Raw genomic sequence first — 18,251 nt, forward strand, 5'->3', positions numbered from 1 at the left:
TGAATCCGAATATGATCGATCTAGATAGAAAATATCTATATCTATCCATAAATCTATAATATAATATATAGATAGATATATGGATAGATAATAGATAATTAATAGATAGATGATAGATAGATAGATAGATAATAGATATATAATAGATAGATAATAGATAGATAATAGATAGATAATAGATAGATAATAGATAGATAATAGATAGATGATAGATAGATAATAGATAGATAACAGATAGATGATAGATAGATAATAGATAATAGATAGATAACAGATAGATAGATAATAGATATATAATAGATGATAGATAGATAATAGATAGATGATAGATAATAGATAGATAATAGATAGATGATAGATAATAGATGATAGATAGATAATAGATAGATAATAGATAAATAATAGATAGATAATAGATAGATCCATTCATACTGGATTTATCACATGATCAAGTGAAAAAAGAGAAGATTCAAAATGTCCTTAATAAACAGGAAAGAAAGAAAAAAAAAAGTCTAGCTACAAAATATCTATTTCTCAATGTACGAACACAAAACCTGATCTGTAATACAGGAAGGCTCCTGATAAATCACACTGATCATCTAGAATATAAGAATGTTCCTTTTATAAAGGACCTATATTACAAGGCTACTTTAGTATATCTGTAACACTGGAATACTCCCTTTATTATAATATATAACTGATAATGGAGGAAAATGACAGTAGAATTTAATGTCTGAGAAAAAAAATACTCCCATATAATATTCAATAAAAAAAATAGTATAAAAAAAAGACTGGTTGATAATATAAAGCATAACAGAAATATACTTTCTATAATATCAACGTTGTTGTAATCTCCATTCTGGTGAGATCACCTGGTAATAAAAACACAGGAGAATAATCCTCAAATATCATCCAGAATATGAAGATTCTACATTAAAAGTTAGAAAGAATAATTTAGCGATTCTCCCTAAAAAAAATATCTTTAACACAGTGATATCCCCGAGTAAGGTAATAAATACAGCTATATGAAAAAGTTTGGGCACCCCTATTAATCTTAAGCTTAATGTTTTATAAAAATTGGTGTTTTTGCAACAGCTATTTCAGTTTGATATATGTAATAACTGTTGGACACAGTAATGTTTCTGCCTTGAAATTAGGTTTATTGTACTAACAGAAAATGTGCAATCTGCATTCAAACAAAATTTGACAGGTGCATAAGTATGGGCACCCTTATCATTTTCTTGTTTTAAATACTCCTACCTACCTTTTACTGACTTACTAAAGCACTTTTTTTGGTTTTGTAACCTTATTGAGCTTTGAACTTCATAGCCAGGTGTATGCAATCATGAGAAAAGCTACTTAAAGTGGCCACTTGCAAGTTGTTCTCCTGTTTGAATCTCCTCTGAAGAGTGGCATCATGGGCTCCTCAAAACAACTGTCAAATGATCTGAAAACAAAGATTATGTAACGGGTCTGGGAGGCGGAACCTCTGAGCTACTATACAAGGGGGCGGTCCTTGTAAGGGAGCGGGTGGCGACCAGGCAGGCAGTCACAGCAGGTGACCGGGACAGTCTCTGGAAGAACGGGCAGGAGGTCACGGCAAGTGACCGGGGCAGTCTCTGGATGAACGGGCAGATGGTCACGGCAAGTGACCGGGGCAGTCTCTGGGTAAAGGGTTGGTACGACCTGTGGCGGCTGATGGTAGACGTGAGCTCCCAGGTGAGCAGGCGAGAGTCTCTGGATAAACGGGTGGTCACAGCATGTGACGGCGGAGCCTCCAGGAAGACCAACAGACAGGCGGCAGATGAGCGCTCCCAGGTGAGCGGGCAAAAGTCTCTGGACAGGCGGGTGGTCACAGCACGTGACGGCAGAGCCTCCAGGTAGGCTAGCAGGCAGGTAGCAGATGTGCGCTCCCAGGTGAGCGGGCAGGAGTCACTGGACAGGCAGGTGGTCACAGCACGTGACGGCGGAGCCTCCAGGTAGGCTATCAGACAGGTAGCAGATGTGCGCTCCCAGGTGAGCGGGCAGGAGTCACTGGACAGGCAGGTGGTCACAGCACGTGACGGCGGAGCCTCCAGGTAGGCTATCAGACAGGCAGCAGATGAGCGCTCCCAGGTGAGCGGGCAGGAGTCACTGGACAGGCAGGTGGTCACAGCACGTGACAGCAGAGCCTCCAGGTAGGCTATCAGACAGGCAGCAGATGAGCGCTCCCAGGTGAGCGGGCAAGCTGGTCCATAGACAGACTGACAGGAGTTGGAAGGCAGACCGTCGGACCTCAGGCAAGCAGGCAGGTAGCTGATGTGCGCTCCCAGGTGAGCGGGCAAGCTGGTCCCCAGACAGACTGACAGGAGTTGTAAGGCAGACCGTCGGACCTCAGGCTAGCAGGCAGGTAGCAGAATATCAGGCAGGAATAAGACAGCAAGCTGGCAGGAATCTGGCAGGTATCTGGCAGGTAACTGGCAACGGGACCTGAGGGCTGAAGCAGAGTAGTGAACAGTACAACAACATTGCTCGGACACCTCCATTTTGGAGGAGGTGCCTTATATATGGTGAAGTCCTCCGGCCATTGGCCGGGGACTCCTTAGGACGGCGCGCGCGGCCCCTTTAAGAGGGAGGGAGAGCGCGCACGCGCCCTAAGCACAATGGCCGGGAAGGAGCGCGCGCTGCCAGCAGAGCGGGAGGAGGACGCCGGGCACGGAGCAGAGAGGTGAGGGGAACAGCGTCCCTGCCTAGCAGAGGGCAGGGACGCCGGCGCTACAGATTATTCAACATAGTTGTTCAGGGGAAGGATACAAAAAGCTGTCTCAGAGATTTAACCTGTCAGTTTCCACTGTGAGGAACATAGTAAGGAAATGGAAGAACACAGGGACAGTTCTTGTTAAGGCCAGAAGTGGCAGACCAAGAAAAACATCAGAAAGGCAGAGAAGAAGAATGGTGAGATCAGTCAAGAACAATCCTCAGACCACCTCCAGAGAGCTGCAGCATCAACTTGCTTCAGATGGTGTCACTGTGCATCGGTCAACTATACAACGCACTTTGCACAAGGAGAAGCTGTATGGGAGAGTGATGCGAAAGAAGCCGTTTCTGCAAGCACGCCACAAACAGAGTCGGCTGAGGTATGCAAAAGCACATCTGGAGAAGCCAATTTCTTTTTGGAAGAAGGTCCTGTGGACTGATGAAACCAAGATTGAGTTGTTTGGTCATACAAAAAGGCGTCATGCATGGCGGCAAAAAAACGCAGCATTCCAAGAAAAACACTTGCTACCCACAGTAAAATTTGGTGGAGGTTCCATCATGCTTTGGGGCTGTGTGGCCAATGTCGGCACCGGGAATCTTGTTAAAGTTGAGGGACGCATGGATTCCACTCAGTATCAGCAGATTCTTGACAATAATGTTCAAGAATCAGTGATAAAGTTGAAGTTACGCAGGGGATGGATCTTTCAGCAAGACAATGATCCAAAACACCGCTCCAAATCTACTCAGGCATTCATGCAGAGGAACAATTACAATGTTCTGGAATGGCCATCCCAGTCCCCAGACCTGAATATCATTGAACATCTGTGGGATCATTTGAAGAGGGCTGTCCATGCTCGGCGACCATTAAACTGAACTGAACTGAACTGGAATTGTTTTGTAAAGAGGAATGGTCAAAAATACCTTCATCCAGGATCCAGGAACTCATTAAAAGCTACAGGAAGCGACTAGAGGCTGTTATTTTTGCAAAAGGAGGATCTACTAAATATTAATGTCACTTTTCTGGTGAGGTGCCCATACTTATGCACCTGTCAAATTTTGTTTGAATGCAGATTGCACATTTTCTGTTAGTACAATAAACCTCATTTCAAGGCAGAAACATTACTGTGTCCAACAGTTATTACATATATCAAACTGAAATAGCTGTTGCAAAAACACCAATTTTTTATAAAAGATTAAGCTTAAGATTAATAGGGGTGCCCAAACTTTTTCATATAACGGTATATGAGGGGGATACCTTGTATATACTGTGTATAAATATATACCGTATCTATGCGCATACATACAGTATATACATGGTATCACACCATGACTATAGAATCTGTACGGCACTGACGCGCTCATAAAACATAATCCATATTACCAAGATACTTGCCTGTCATATAATCTGTAATATTGTAATGCCGCCCTGCGGTAAATCATCTGTAATACAGAGATATTCTGCCCTGTGACATATAACAGCACAGCTCCAGTACACTGACTATATACCCTGCTCCATCATGTATCCGCGCTCCGCGCCACGTCAGCACCATTTCTCACTACTATTCTAGGGTTGGGGTCTATCCTCTCGCAGGGTTGATGTATATTTGCTAATAATTCCTGAAAAATGGAATTAAAGAGGAGCTGTCACGAGGTCATTGGGTTGTGTCCCTCTTATTTTATTCCCGCTGTTCTCCTGAGTATTCTGTTTTTTTTTCTTTTTCTTCTAATCGGCGATACGATCCCAGGGATATGGGCCTTATTATTCTGTGATTTATAAAAAATAAAAAAAATTATAAAAAGTTTATAAATATTAGCACTGAATAGAAAAGCCCATATCTCTGGACCTGTATGGCGGATTGGTGACAGGTCCTCTTTCCATCCGTCCTTCAGCTGGGATTGTGACGGAAATGACGCTTAGGGTCAGAGATCTTACAACATGGGGCCCTTGGAGAGTCACAGCTTAGATTGTATTTCCGCAGCCCCGCGGCTGCAGTTTGTTTTATAAAAAAAAAAAAAAAAAAAAAATTGTGCTTTACTCACCCTTTTTGGGTCCACCGCTGAGTTTCTGCCGCTTCGTTCGGTGTCTGCTATTCTGCAGCACTGATGTCACGTTGACAGGGCTGCAGCCAATCAGTGAGCTCAGTAGCTCTCATTGGCTTGTGCTGTCAACTCAGGCAGAGCCGCTGAGCTCACTGATTAGCTGCAGCGCTGTCGTCATGACATCAGTGCTGCAGAATAGCAGACACCAGAAGAATCAGTGGAGACTCAGTGCTGGACCCAGGAACTATGAGTAAAGAGCAGGGTTGTTTTTAACAAACTGCAGCCGGGAGAATAGGGATTTTCCAAAAACATAAAAACCCTTTAAAAATGATTGGACTAGTTCCTAGGACGGCTTATTACAGCCAACATCCTCCGGGAGGCTGAAGCAGGGGGTTGTGGTGATTGGTTGAGCAGGACGATCCAGACCATCACTATGATCCCCTGAAGCTGATGGCAGGAGTTATGGCGGCCTGTATGCTGTTGATGGATCTGCAGATTCTGAGACTCGCCAAGAGGCGTATATTATGGAATTGCTATTTATGCAGTTGTCTTGGGGAGAGCCTCTTCGAGGCAGCACAGGTACTGTGTTAGTACAGAGTCTGGGGGCAGAGCATGGCACAGTCTATGGATCCTTCTGAAGCTCCGCCCCAAGATCTCGCACAGTATATGGATCCTTCTGACGCTCCGCCCCCAGATCTCACACAGTCTATGGATCCTTCTGACGCTCCACCCCCAGATCTCGCACAGTCTATGGATCCTTCTGACGCTCCGCCCCCAGATCTCGCACAGTCTATGGATCCTTCTGAAGCTCCGCCCCCAGATCTCGCACAGTCTATGGATCCTTCTGACGCTCCGCCCCAAGATCTCACACAGTCTATGGATCCTTCTGAGGCTCCACCCCCAGATCTCGCACAGTCTATGGAACCTTCTGATGCTCCGCCCCAGATATCGCACAGTCTATGGATCCTTCTGACGCTCCGCCCCCAGATCTCGCACAGTCTATGGATCCTTCTGACGCTCCGCCCCCAGATCTCGCACAGTCTATGGATCCTTCTGACGCTCCGCCCCCAGATCTCGCACAGTCTATGGATCCTTCTGACGCTCCGCCCCCAGATCTCGCACAGTCTATGGATCCTTCTGACGCTCCGCCCCCAGATCTCGCACAGTCTATCGATCCTTCTGACGCTCCGCCCCCAGATCTCGCACAGTCTATGGATCCTTCTGACGCTCCGCCCCCAGATCTCGCACAGTCTATGGATCCTTCTGACGCTCCGCCCCCAGATCTCGCACAGTCTATGGATCCTTCTGATGCTCCGTCCCCAGATCTCGCACAGTCTATGGATCCTTCTGACGCTCCGCCCTCAGATCTCGCACAGTCTATGGATCCTTCTGACGCTCTGCCCCCAGATCTCACACAGTCTATGGATCCTTCTGATGCTCCGCCTCAGATCTCGCACAGTCTATGGATCCTTCTGACGCTCCGCCCCCAGATCTCGCACAGTCTATGGATCCTTCTGACGCTCCGCCCCCAGATCTCACACAGTCTATGGATCCTTCTGACGCTCCGCCCCCAGATCTCGCACAGTCTATGGATCCTTCTGATGCTCCGCCCCAGATCTCACACAGTCTATGGATCCTTCTGATGCTCCGCCCCCAGATCTCACACAGTCTATGGATCCTTCTGATGCTAAGCCCCCAGATCTCACACAGTGTATCAGTTTTTTATAGAATGTTCCTTGAATTTCACTAGAATTTCAGTTCTTCGTTATCTTATAGGGCTCAGTTCACATTGTGTTTGCCAAGAAAAAAATATATATACACACACGTCTGAGATTTACATCGGGGAATCTCCAAAAGGAAACATGGGACGGGCGCTTCAGAAAGCAAGGAAAAAAGGGAAAGTGAAGTCTACAATGGTAATAAATGGATAGTTCTACATCCATACATTACAGCGCCCCCCCCCCTGGTCAGTCTGGTGTCTGCCGCACACGTGGGCGATGGCAGGGTGACCCCATCACTACTTAGTAAATCATACTGGCGGCCGACAGCTCCGCGCTGTAAACATTACCGGGAAAGCTGCTTCTATTTAGCGGTGATGCAGCGAGTGCTTGATGTGTTATGACATGTATGGAAATCTATGAGGTCACATTGTGCGCTGATGGGGGGTGCCCTGCAGGGTGAGTGCATGCTGATGGGGGGCGCCCTGCACAGTGAGTGCATGCTGATGGGGGGAGCCCTGTAGGGTGACTAACGCTGATGAGGGGAGCCCTGCAGGGTGAGTGCATGCTGATAGGGGAAGCCCTGTAGGGTGAGTGCACTGATGAGGGGAGCCCTGCAGGGTGACTGAATGCTGAGGGGGGAGCCCTGCAGGGTGAGTGCACGTTGATGGGGGGAACCCTGCAGGGTTTGTGCACGCTGATGGGGGGGAGCCCTGCAGGGTGAGTGCACGCTGATGAGGGGAGCCCTGCAGGGTGAGTGCACGTTGATGGGGGGAACCCTGCAGGGTTTGTGCATGCTGATGAGGGGAGCCCAGCAGGGTGAGTGCACGCTGATGGGGGGGAGCCCTGCAGGGTAAGTGCATGCTGATGGGGGGGGAGCCCTGCAGGGTGAGTGCATGCTGATGGGGGGGAGCCCTGTAGGGTGAGTGCACGCTGATGGGGGGAGCCCTGCAGGGTGAGTGCATGCTGATGAGGGGTGCCCTGCAGGGTGAGTGCTCGCTGATGAGGGGAGCCCTGCAGGGTGAGTGCGCTTATAGGGGGCACCGTGCAGGGTGAGTGCGCACTGCTGGAAGGCACGTGCATGGTGAGTGCATGCTGATGGGGGGCGCCCTGCAGGGTGAGTGCACGCTGATGGGGGGCGCCCTGCAGGGTGAGTGCACGCTGATGGGGGGCGCCCAGCAGGGTGAGTGCACGCTGATGGGGGGAGCCCTGCAGGGTGAGTGCACGCTGATGGGGGGAGCCCTGCAGGGTGAGTGCACGGTGATGAGGGGAGCCCTGCAGGGTGAGTGCACGGTGATGAGGGGAGCCCTGCAGGGTGAGTGCACGCTGATGAGGGGAGCCCTGCAGGGTGAGTGCACGCTGATGAGGGGAGCCCTGCAGGGTGAGTGCACGCTGATGAGGGGCGCCCTGCAGGGCAAGAGCGCACTGGTGGGTGGTGCCACGCAGGGTGAGTACATGCTGGTGGGGGGTCGCTATGCAGGGTGAGTGTGCAATGATGGAAGCATTGCGGCTACAATCACACATCATTACCAATGGGATAACAGCAGAATGGCTGATACAGCACAGTGCAGGGAATAGTGACGGCGGGTGATGGGGTGATGGACGGCTGAACAGACATCTCACGGCACAAAACACTGGGGCATTTCCGCCACCTCTGTGAAAGTCTCTGCATTACGACCTGGCACCTTGCACAATGATTGACCTCATCAGAGGCGCAGGACTGGGGAATAGCCCATGCGAGCCGTGCCCAGGCCGGTCACCACCACATACATTTACACGGCGAGGTCGGGGTCTCACCCGCTAACCTCACTACACTGAGGAATTGCCAGTTCTTCGATTCTATAATTCTGCTCCATGATGAATAATTCAATGGCTCGGTGTTTGTTCTCCCCGTGTTTGTGTAGGTTTCCTGCGGGTGCTGCTGTTTACTCCCAAAATCCAAAGACGTAGAGAATTTATATTGTGAGCCCCAATGGGGACAGTGATGAGGTCTGTACAGCGCTGAGGAATTAATGGCGCTATATAACCGAGTAACATATAAATAATAATAGATCTATTGCTCATTTACTTTTTTTTCAGGGTAAATTATTTTTTTCTCAGCAGAAAAGAAAGTTCACCCGATGTTTATTTCCAGAGATTTACACAAAATCGCGTTGATTTAACTGCGACGTGTGAACTCAACCTAAATCTGCTCATCGATTATCCGCTCATCTGCCGGGACCGAAGGAGGAGGAGGAGGGTGACCATCACCTGAAGGAGATGTTACATTACATTGTAGCAAATCCCAGATGTAAACAAGAAGCAAAATGTATCAACGAGAATAAAAACATTAACCCCCTCCTCTCCACAGCTGGGACCTGGTCAGGATTTACAGCAAATGAGAAAAATATTAAAAAAAAAAAAGAGATACAGATAAATATACAGGAAGAGATCTCCAATAAAAAAGATTTTCTGAGAGCCGCGTAACAAGCGGTAATTGACAGGAGCGAGGATTCATGGAGAACCAAGTGACGTATATATATATATATATATATATATATATATATATATATATATAAAATGTGTGCATATATTTACCCTTATGTTTGTCTAGGAAAATTCATGTTATATGTAGGTGTAAGAACATATGCTGTAACTGTAATTCACACAATATATACAAAGCATTTTTGCATTTGTGTATATATATATATATATATATATATATATATATATATATCTCTCACACACACACATATATATCTATATATATATATGTGTGTGTGTGAGATAGATATATATATATAGCTATATAAAAACACATACAAAAAATTCTTTGTATATATTATGTGATATATATATATACTCACACATATATGTAAAGAGTTTGCACAGTTGAAGCAATTTGCACAATATCTGAGCGTTTTATAAACAAAGAAGGAAAACCTATGAGAGTTAATAAACTATTTATTTCTAACACTACTCTAGAATAAAAGACGAACCTGAAAAGTGCGACTGTAGCTAGAATATACAAATTGCTGAATTTAGCTTGAATTAAATGTAAAAAACAAAAATATTCACAAATAGATAATAAGTGAATAAAAAAAATGCAAACTATAAACTTATTTACATTTTTTTTTAAGCTTTTAATGTTTTAGTCAATAAATATTGATTTCATTTAATACACCTGATTTGCTATATCTTCCTATATGGTACATAACGTACAGATGTATAAGAAGGATCTATACTGTGTGCGGGAGACCGAGACCGCTGAATAAATAGGGTTAGCAAATATATTTATATACACACTAGTGGGTGTCTATCTAGAAGGTCTGTGTGTTTGTGTGTGTATATTATATACATATACATATATATATATATATATATATATATATATATATATACACACACACACACATATACATATATACATACACACAGTATTCAGATCTGTCCATACAGATACATTCAGAACCATTTTCTCTGTAATTCTATCATTTATTATTCTGGTTATTATGATCAGTAATAGGACAGTAAATAGTGTGGCGGTCGTGGGTGTGGGGGGTTTGTGTGATTTAGCACCGGGGTACGTCTGTACGGCGCAGCACGCACATGTACATGGAAACATTTCTGCCTTTGATTAGAATACAGAATGCCGAGCGTTGGAGCATCGAGAGGAGGAATAAGCTGACAATAAAGCCTGCGCTGCCTTCTTCAATGTGCCCATCACCCCTGTTGATCTTAGAGCATCTACTGGTTGGTGGCGTCGGCCTCTGTTGATTTAATTATGATATCAAAGTGCTTGGTGGAGTTATAAGATCTTTTTTTTTTTTTTTGTTCGATATATGTGGGACGAAGCGGTGGTTGTCTTCATCAAACTGTGTCCTAGGTGGCAACTCCAGAAAAAAAAAAAAAGGGCCGAGCAGATGGGGGGGTGGGTAATGAGCCGGGGCGACGAGGGGTTAACGGCAGAACCTGGGCACAAGGGGTTTTGAAGTCGATGACAATCTCAGCTTTGCATTAAATAACATCACTTCCACATGAGTTGCTGCTAATACTGTTAGATTATCCGGTATGCAGGACCTTCCTTCCCGTCTTTCTAGATTAGCGTCCTACCTGGCTCTCTGAGGAGCTGCCGTCGTCCCCTAGAAGCTCATTTCGCACTTCGTCACTGTAGGCGATCCGTGACCTTTTCTGCAAAACAAAACAAAAGGGGAGAATGAAAAAAAAAAGAAAAAAGTGTTAGGAAAATAAATCTTGGAATTAAATGTGAAGAGGAGCAGGGTGTTTCCGACCCTGGAGGGCCCCCTAATGGAAGCCTATCTGATACCATCTGAGAGCCGCTGCCTGTCAGGAGCGGCCTGATTCATGTGTGTCCAGAAACAGCGGGACGATTTGGTGCTACAGAAGGCCGCGCCATTCAAAGCTATGCCTGCCAGCAATGCAACTGTTGTTGGTGCGCGCGTTCAAAGCGCCGGCGCCTGCAAACAGCTTCCCCCAGAATACTAACCTCGCGCCACACAAAGGAACGCTGCACTGTCCAGCCGGCCCGGTGCTGGAAGCGGCCCCGGCCAACCGGCTTTACTGCCACCGCAGAAGGCATCACTCCAAAAAATAATGACACTTAACTTCCCAGAAACTGGATCACAACCAAAGCTGCAGCGAGCTGTGCACCTATCCAATGCACAGGAATATCCAACAATCCTGAGATTGATACATCTACTGCAATGCAGAGGAGCAGACACTGAACAGGCAGGGGCTGCAGACAGGGGCTGCAGACCGGGATTGTGGTTATGACAGGGGCTGCAGACAAGGACTGCGGTTATGACAGGGGCTGCAGACAGGGACTGTGGGGTTATGACAGGGGCTGCAGACAGGGACTGCAGTTATGACAGGGGCTGCAGACAGGGACTGCGGTTATGACAGGGGCTGCAGACAGGGACTGCGGTTATGACAGGGGCTGCAGACAGGAACTGCGGTTATGACAGGGGCTGCAGACAGGGACTGCGGTTATGACAGGGGCTGCAGACAGGGACTGCGGTTATGACAGGGGCTGCAGACAGGGACTGCGGTTATGACAGGGGCTGCAGACAAGGACTGCGGTTATGACAGGGGCTGCAGACAGGGACTGCGGTTATGACAGGGGCTGCAGACAGGGACTGCGGTTATGACAGGGGCTGCAGACAGGGACTGCGGTTATGACAGGGGCTGCATACAGGGACTGCGGTTATGACAGGGGCTGCAGACAGGGACTGCGGTTATGACAGGGGCTGCAGACAGGGACTGCGGTTATGACAGGGGCTGCAGACAGGGACTGCGGTTATGACAGGGGCTGCAGACAGGGACTGCGGTTATGACAGGGGCTGCAGACAGGGACTGCGGTTATGACAGGGGCTGCAGACAGGGACTGCGGTTATGACAGGGGCTGCAGACAGGGACTGCGGTTATGACAGGGGCTGCAGACAGGGACTGCGGTTATGACAGGGGCTGCAGACAGGGACTGCGGTTATGACAAGGGCTGCAGACAGGGACTGCGGTTATGACAGGGGCTGCAGACAGGGACTGCGGTTATGACAGGGGCTGCAGACAGGGACTGCGGTTATGACAGGGGCTGCAGACAGGGATTGTGGTTATGACAGGGGCAACAGACAGGGACTGTGATTATGACAGGGGCTGCAGACAGGGACTGTGGTTATGACAGGGGCTGCAGACAGGGTTTGTGGTTATGGCAGGGGCTGCAGACAGGGACTGCGGTTATGACAGGGGCTGCAGACAGGGACTGTGGTTATGACAGGGGCTGCAGACAGGGACTGTGGTTATGACAGGGGCTGCAGACAGGGATTGTGGTTATGACAGGGGCTGCAGACAGGGATTGTGGTTATGACAGGGGCTGCAGACAGGGACTGTGGTTATGACAGGGGCTGCAGACAGGGACTGTGGTTATGACAGGGGCTGCAGACAGGGACTGTGGTTATGACAGGGGCTGCAGACAGGGACTGTGGTTATGACAGGGGCTGCAGACAGGGACTGTGGTTATGACAGGGGCTGCAGACAGGGACTGTGGTTATGACAGGGGCTGCAGACAGGGACTGTGGTTATGACAGGGGCTGCAGACAGGGACGGTGGTTATGACAGGGGCTGCAGACAGGGACTGTGGTTATGACAGGGGCTGCAGACAGGGACTGTGGTTATGACAGGGGCTGCAGACAGGGACTGTGGTTATGACAGGGGCTGCAGACAGGGACTTTGATTATGACAGGGGCTGCAGACAGGGACTATGGTTATGACAGGGGCTGCAGACAGGGACTGTGGTTATGACAGGGGCTGCAGACAGGGACTGTGGTTATGACAGGGGCTGAAGACATGGACTGTGGTTATGACAGGGGTGAAGACATGGACTGTGGTTATGGCTGGACCATAGGACACGGCGTAATGTAACCTATGAAGATATTTAGTTCCCGGTTATGACACGTAGCTTGAGTGGTGACATTGATCTGGGCCTTGTACCTTCCCATGGACTGATACATTGTGACACTGACAGTAAATACATGTGATACGTGGCCTGTGGTGACATTGATCTGGGCCTTGTACCTTCCCGTGGACTGATACATTGTGACACTGACAGTAAATACATCTGATACGCGGCCTGTGGTGACATTGATCTGGGCCTTGTACCTTCCCGTGGACTGATACATTGTGACACGGACAGTAAATACATGTGATACGTGGCCTGTGGTGACATTGATCTGGGCCTTGTACCTTCCCGTGGACTGATACATTGTGACACGGACAGTAAACACATGTGATACGTGGCCTGTGGTGACATTGATCCGGGCCTTGTACCTTCCCGTGGACTGATACATTGTGACACTGACAGTAAATACATCTGATACGCGGCCTGTGGTGACATTGATCTGGGCCTTGTACCTTCCCGTGGACTGATACATTGTGACACTGACAGTAAATACATGCGATACGCGGCCTGTGGTGACATTGATCTGGGCCTTGTACCTTCCCGTGGACTGATACATTGTGACATGGACAGTAAATACATGCGATACGCGGCCTGTGGTGACATTGATCTGGGCCTTGTACCTTCCCGTGGACTGATACATTGTGACACTGACAGTAAATACATGCGATACGCGGCCTGTGGTGACATTGATCTGGGCCTTGTACCTTCCCGTGGACTGATACATTGTGACACTGACAGTAAATACATGCGATACGCGGCCTGTGGTGACATTGATCTGGGCCTTGTACCTTCCCGTGGACTGATATATTGTGACACGGACAGTAAATACATGTGATACGTGGCCTGTGGTGACATTGATCTGGGCCTTGTACCTTCCCGTGGACTGATACATTGTGACATGGACAGTAAATACATGCGATACGCGGCCTGTGGTGACATTGATCCGGGCCTTGTACCTTCCCGTGGACTGATACATTGTGACACGGACAGTAAATACATGTGAAGTGATGTAAATGACCTGTACTATCAGGTAAGGTGAGACGTTTACCTGCGCAGCATTATTGCGGAGGGGGGGGTGTACGTGAGCGGCGGTGTGATGTCTGCCCCCCGTACCATCACACACTGGGGGCTGAGCCGTCGCTGGGCAAGATCTTACAAAATGGGAAATTAGAAAGCGGTGTTTTTATCTCTCCCAAGTCTGTAATCACGTTAAATAGAAGGAGTGAGCGGCAATATACCGGTAATTACTCGTTTCTTTATTTTATTCCTCAAGATTAATAGGCGGCAGGAAAGAGAGCGAGCACGTGGGACGTGATGAGCCGAAGCTCTCCACTGACTGAGGGGAGGCAAATATCCTAAAATAACAGGAGCAGCGGAGAGAGGTCCTCCAGTCCCTGGGAAGATGGGGACCGGCGGAGATCGGGGGGTTTCGTGCAGATCCTGTCGCTATATTCCTTTCTGGACTACAGATGTAGCGGCACAGCGCTTGTCAGCACCAGTGAAGTGAATACGTAGCGTCACTGTACGGCGCTGAGGACGGCGCGGCCACACCTGGATGACACCGTTATAGGGCTTACAGCCGTGGTACCGGTGGCATCTCCAATCAGACGCAGACAGAATCGCGCCAACCACAAGCTCCGACACTTTCTAACACTCTGGCCCCAATGCAGAAAACTACTTTCATCAGAATTCTGGCAAAAAAAAAAAAAAAAAAGTTTGAAATTTTGCTAATTTATTTATTTTTACAAAACTTTTAGATGAGCAAATAAGTTGAAAATTTTACGCCGCCTCTGGCTGGCGACCGCCAAGTGTGTGAATAGTGGGCTCAAATTAGAAGGGACTGTGTCCGAGCGCGGCCGACAAACTCCAACATTCATGCCACGGAAATGGACACAAGACGGGAGGACATTTTTGGCTCGGCCAAATTCATTAGGAAATCTTACTCCGGCGCAGAATTTGTCACAAGATTTGCAAGAAAAACGCTCGTCTGGAGGATTAGGGGCCGTTGTGTTATAATTTCACTATTTTCAATTAGTGACGTCTCCTATAATGAGTCGTGAACAGTGCGGCCATCACAAGTCCAGGGCACACAGGTCAGGGGTGTGTGCACACCACGTCTTCAAACTCTGGAGAAACCGCGCAGTTTCTAACCATCTGTGTCTTTTCAGTTGTATTTTCCATCTTTTTTGTTTTTTCTCAGTTCAACAACAAAGAAACCACGAGAAGTTTCTGAAGCGAAAACGCTGAAAAAACACGAGGGGAAATCTGAGCCTTCCCATAGACTTGTAAAATACAGAACATCCTCCCAGTGGAAGGCGCCTGAAGAACGGACCGGTCACCGAGTTTAGCCACATGGCGTCTTTTGAAACCTGGAATGGTTAAAAGAAGCTCAAAAGCCTGAACATGTGAACAGCGCGTCAACTTTACATAGAAAGGCAGATGCTCCTTCTTTAAAGCGTTTTCGGAATATTCCAGAAAAAGACGTCATGCGCACAGGAGGAAAGGAATGTCAATAGCTATGTTATCTGTGGTGTTACATAGAACTGCAGGTGACATCTACTACATTATCTGTACTCAGAGAGTTATCACTGTGTTATCTGTGGTGTTACATAGGACTGCAGGTGACATCTACATTATCTGTACTCAGAGAGTTATCACTGTGTTATCTGTGATGTTACATAGGACTGCAGGTGACATCTACTACATTATCTGTACTGAGAGTTATCACTGTGTTATCTGTGGTGTTACATAGGACTGCAGGTGACATCTACTACATTATCTGTACTCAGAGAGTTATCACTGTGTTATCTGTGGTGTTACACAGGACTGCAGGTGACATCTACTACATTATCTGTACTCAGAGAGTTATCACTGTGTTATCTGTGGGGTTACATAGGACTGCAGGTGACATCTACATTATCTGTACTCAGAGAGTTATCACTGTGTTATCTGTGATGTTACATAGGACTGCAGGTGACATCTACTACATTATCTGTACTCAGAGAGTTATCACTGTGTTATCTGTGGTGTTACATAGGACTGCAGGTGACATCTACATTATCTGTACTCAGAGAGTTATCACTGTGTTATCTGTGATGTTACATAGGACTGCAGGTGACATCTACTACATTATCTGTACTCAGAGAGTTATCACTGTGTTATCTGTGGGGTTACATAGGACTGCAGGTGACATCTACATTATCTGTACTCAGAGAGTTATCACTGTGTTATCTGTGGTGTTACATAGGACTGCAGATGACATCTACATTATCTGTACTCAGAGAGTTATCACTGTGTTATCTGTGGTGTTACATGGGACTGCAGGTGGCATCTACTACATTATCTGTACTCAGAGAGTTATCACTGTGTTATCTGTGGTGTTACATAGGACTGCAGGTGACATCTACATTATCTGTACTCAGAGAGTTATCACTGTGTTATCTGTGGTGTTACATGGGACTGCAGGTGGCATCTACTACATTATCTGTACTCAGAGAGTTATCACTGTGTTATCTGTGGTGTTACATAGGACTGCAGGTGACATCTACTGCATTATCTGTACTCAGAGAGTTATCACTGTGTTATCTGTGATGTTACATAGGACTGCAGGTGGCATCTACTACATTATCTGTACTCAGAGAGATATCACTGTGTTATCTGTGGTGTTACATAGGACTGCAGATGACATCTACATTATCTGTACTCAGAGAGTTATCACTGTGTTATCTGTGGTGTTACATAGGACTGCAGGTGACATCTACATTATCTGTACTCAGAGAGTTATCACTGTGTTATCTGTGATGTTACATAGGACTGCAGGTGACATCTACTACATTATCTGTACTCAGAGAGTTATCACTGTGTTATCTGTGGTGTTACATAGGACTGCAGGTGGCATCTACTACATTATCTGTACTGAGAGTTATCACTGTGTTATCTGTGGTGTTACATGGGACTGCAGGTGGCATCTACTACATTATCTGTACTCAGAGAGATATCACTGTGTTATCTGTGGTGTTACATAGGACTGCAGGTGACATCTACTACATTATCTGTACTGAGAGTTATTACTGTGTTATCTGTGGTGTTACATAGGACTGCAGGTGGCATCTACTACATTATCTGTACTCAGAGAGATATCACTTTGTTATCTGTGGTGTTACATAGGACTGCAGGTGACATCTACTACATTATCTGTACTCAGAGAGTGATCACTGAGTTATCTGTGGTGTTACATAGGACTGCAGGTGACATCTACTACATTATCTGTCCTCAGAGAGTTACCACTGTGTTATCTGTGGTGTTACATAGGACTGCAGGTGACATCTACTACATTATCTGTCCTCAGAGAGTTACCACTGTGTTATCTGTGGTGTTACATAGGACTGCAGGTGACATCTACTACATTATCTGTCCTCAGAGACTTATCACTGTGTTATCTGTGGTGTTACATAGGACTGCAGGTGACATCTACTACATTATCTGTCCTCAGAGAGTTACCACTGTGTTATCTGTGGTGTTACATAGGACTGCAGGTGACATCTACTACATTATCTGTATTCAGAGAGTTATCACTGTGTTATCTGTGGTGTTACATAGGACTGCAGGTGGCATCTACTACATTATCTGTACTCAGAGAGATATCACTTTGTTATCTGTGGTGTTACATAGGACTGCAGGTGACATCTACTACATTATCTGTACTCAGAGAGTGATCACTGAGTTATCTGTGGTGTTACATAGGACTGCAGGTGACATCTACTACATTATCTGTCCTCAGAGAGTTACCACTGTGTTATCTGTGGTGTTACATAGGACTGCAGGTGACATCTACTACATTATCTGTCCTCAGAGAGTTACCACTGTGTTATCTGTGGTGTTACATAGGACTGCAGGTGACATCTACTACATTATCTGTCCTCAGAGACTTATCACTGTGTTATCTGTGGTGTTACATAGGACTGCAGGTGACATCTACTACATTATCTGTCCTCAGAGAGTTACCACTGTGTTATCTGTGGTGTTACATAGGACTGCAGGTGACATCTACTACATTATCTGTACTCAGAGAGTTATCACTGTGTTATCTGTGGTGTTACATAGGACTGCAGGTGACATCTACTACATTATCTGTACTCAGAGAATTATCACTGTTATCTGTGGTGTTACATAGGACTGTAGGTGACATCTACTACATTGTCTGTACTCAGAGACTTATCACTGTGTTATCTGTGGTGTTACATAGGACTGCAGGTGACATCTACTACATTATCTGTACTCAGAGAGTTATCACTCTGTTCTCTGTG

General features: G+C 46.8%; 1 protein-coding gene across 4 annotated transcripts in view; it reads right to left on the minus strand.

Moving 5' to 3' along the window:
* Positions 1-18,251, minus strand: part of VTI1A (vesicle transport through interaction with t-SNAREs 1A) — a 588,779-nt gene that overhangs the window by 435,097 nt on the left and 135,431 nt on the right. For all 4 annotated transcript variants that reach the window (XM_073684725.1, XM_073684727.1, XM_073684726.1 and 1 more), the window contains exon 4: positions 10,587-10,664. In XM_073684725.1, the coding sequence (XP_073540826.1) occupies positions 10,587-10,664 (78 nt within the window). The remainder of the gene's footprint in view (positions 1-10,586; positions 10,665-18,251) is intronic.

This window comes from Phyllobates terribilis, unplaced genomic scaffold (genome assembly GCF_046119375.1).
Source record: "Phyllobates terribilis strain yellow unplaced genomic scaffold, ASM4611937v1 Scaffold_5__5_contigs__length_657084704, whole genome shotgun sequence".
Classification (NCBI taxonomy): domain Eukaryota; kingdom Metazoa; phylum Chordata; class Amphibia; order Anura; family Dendrobatidae; genus Phyllobates; species Phyllobates terribilis.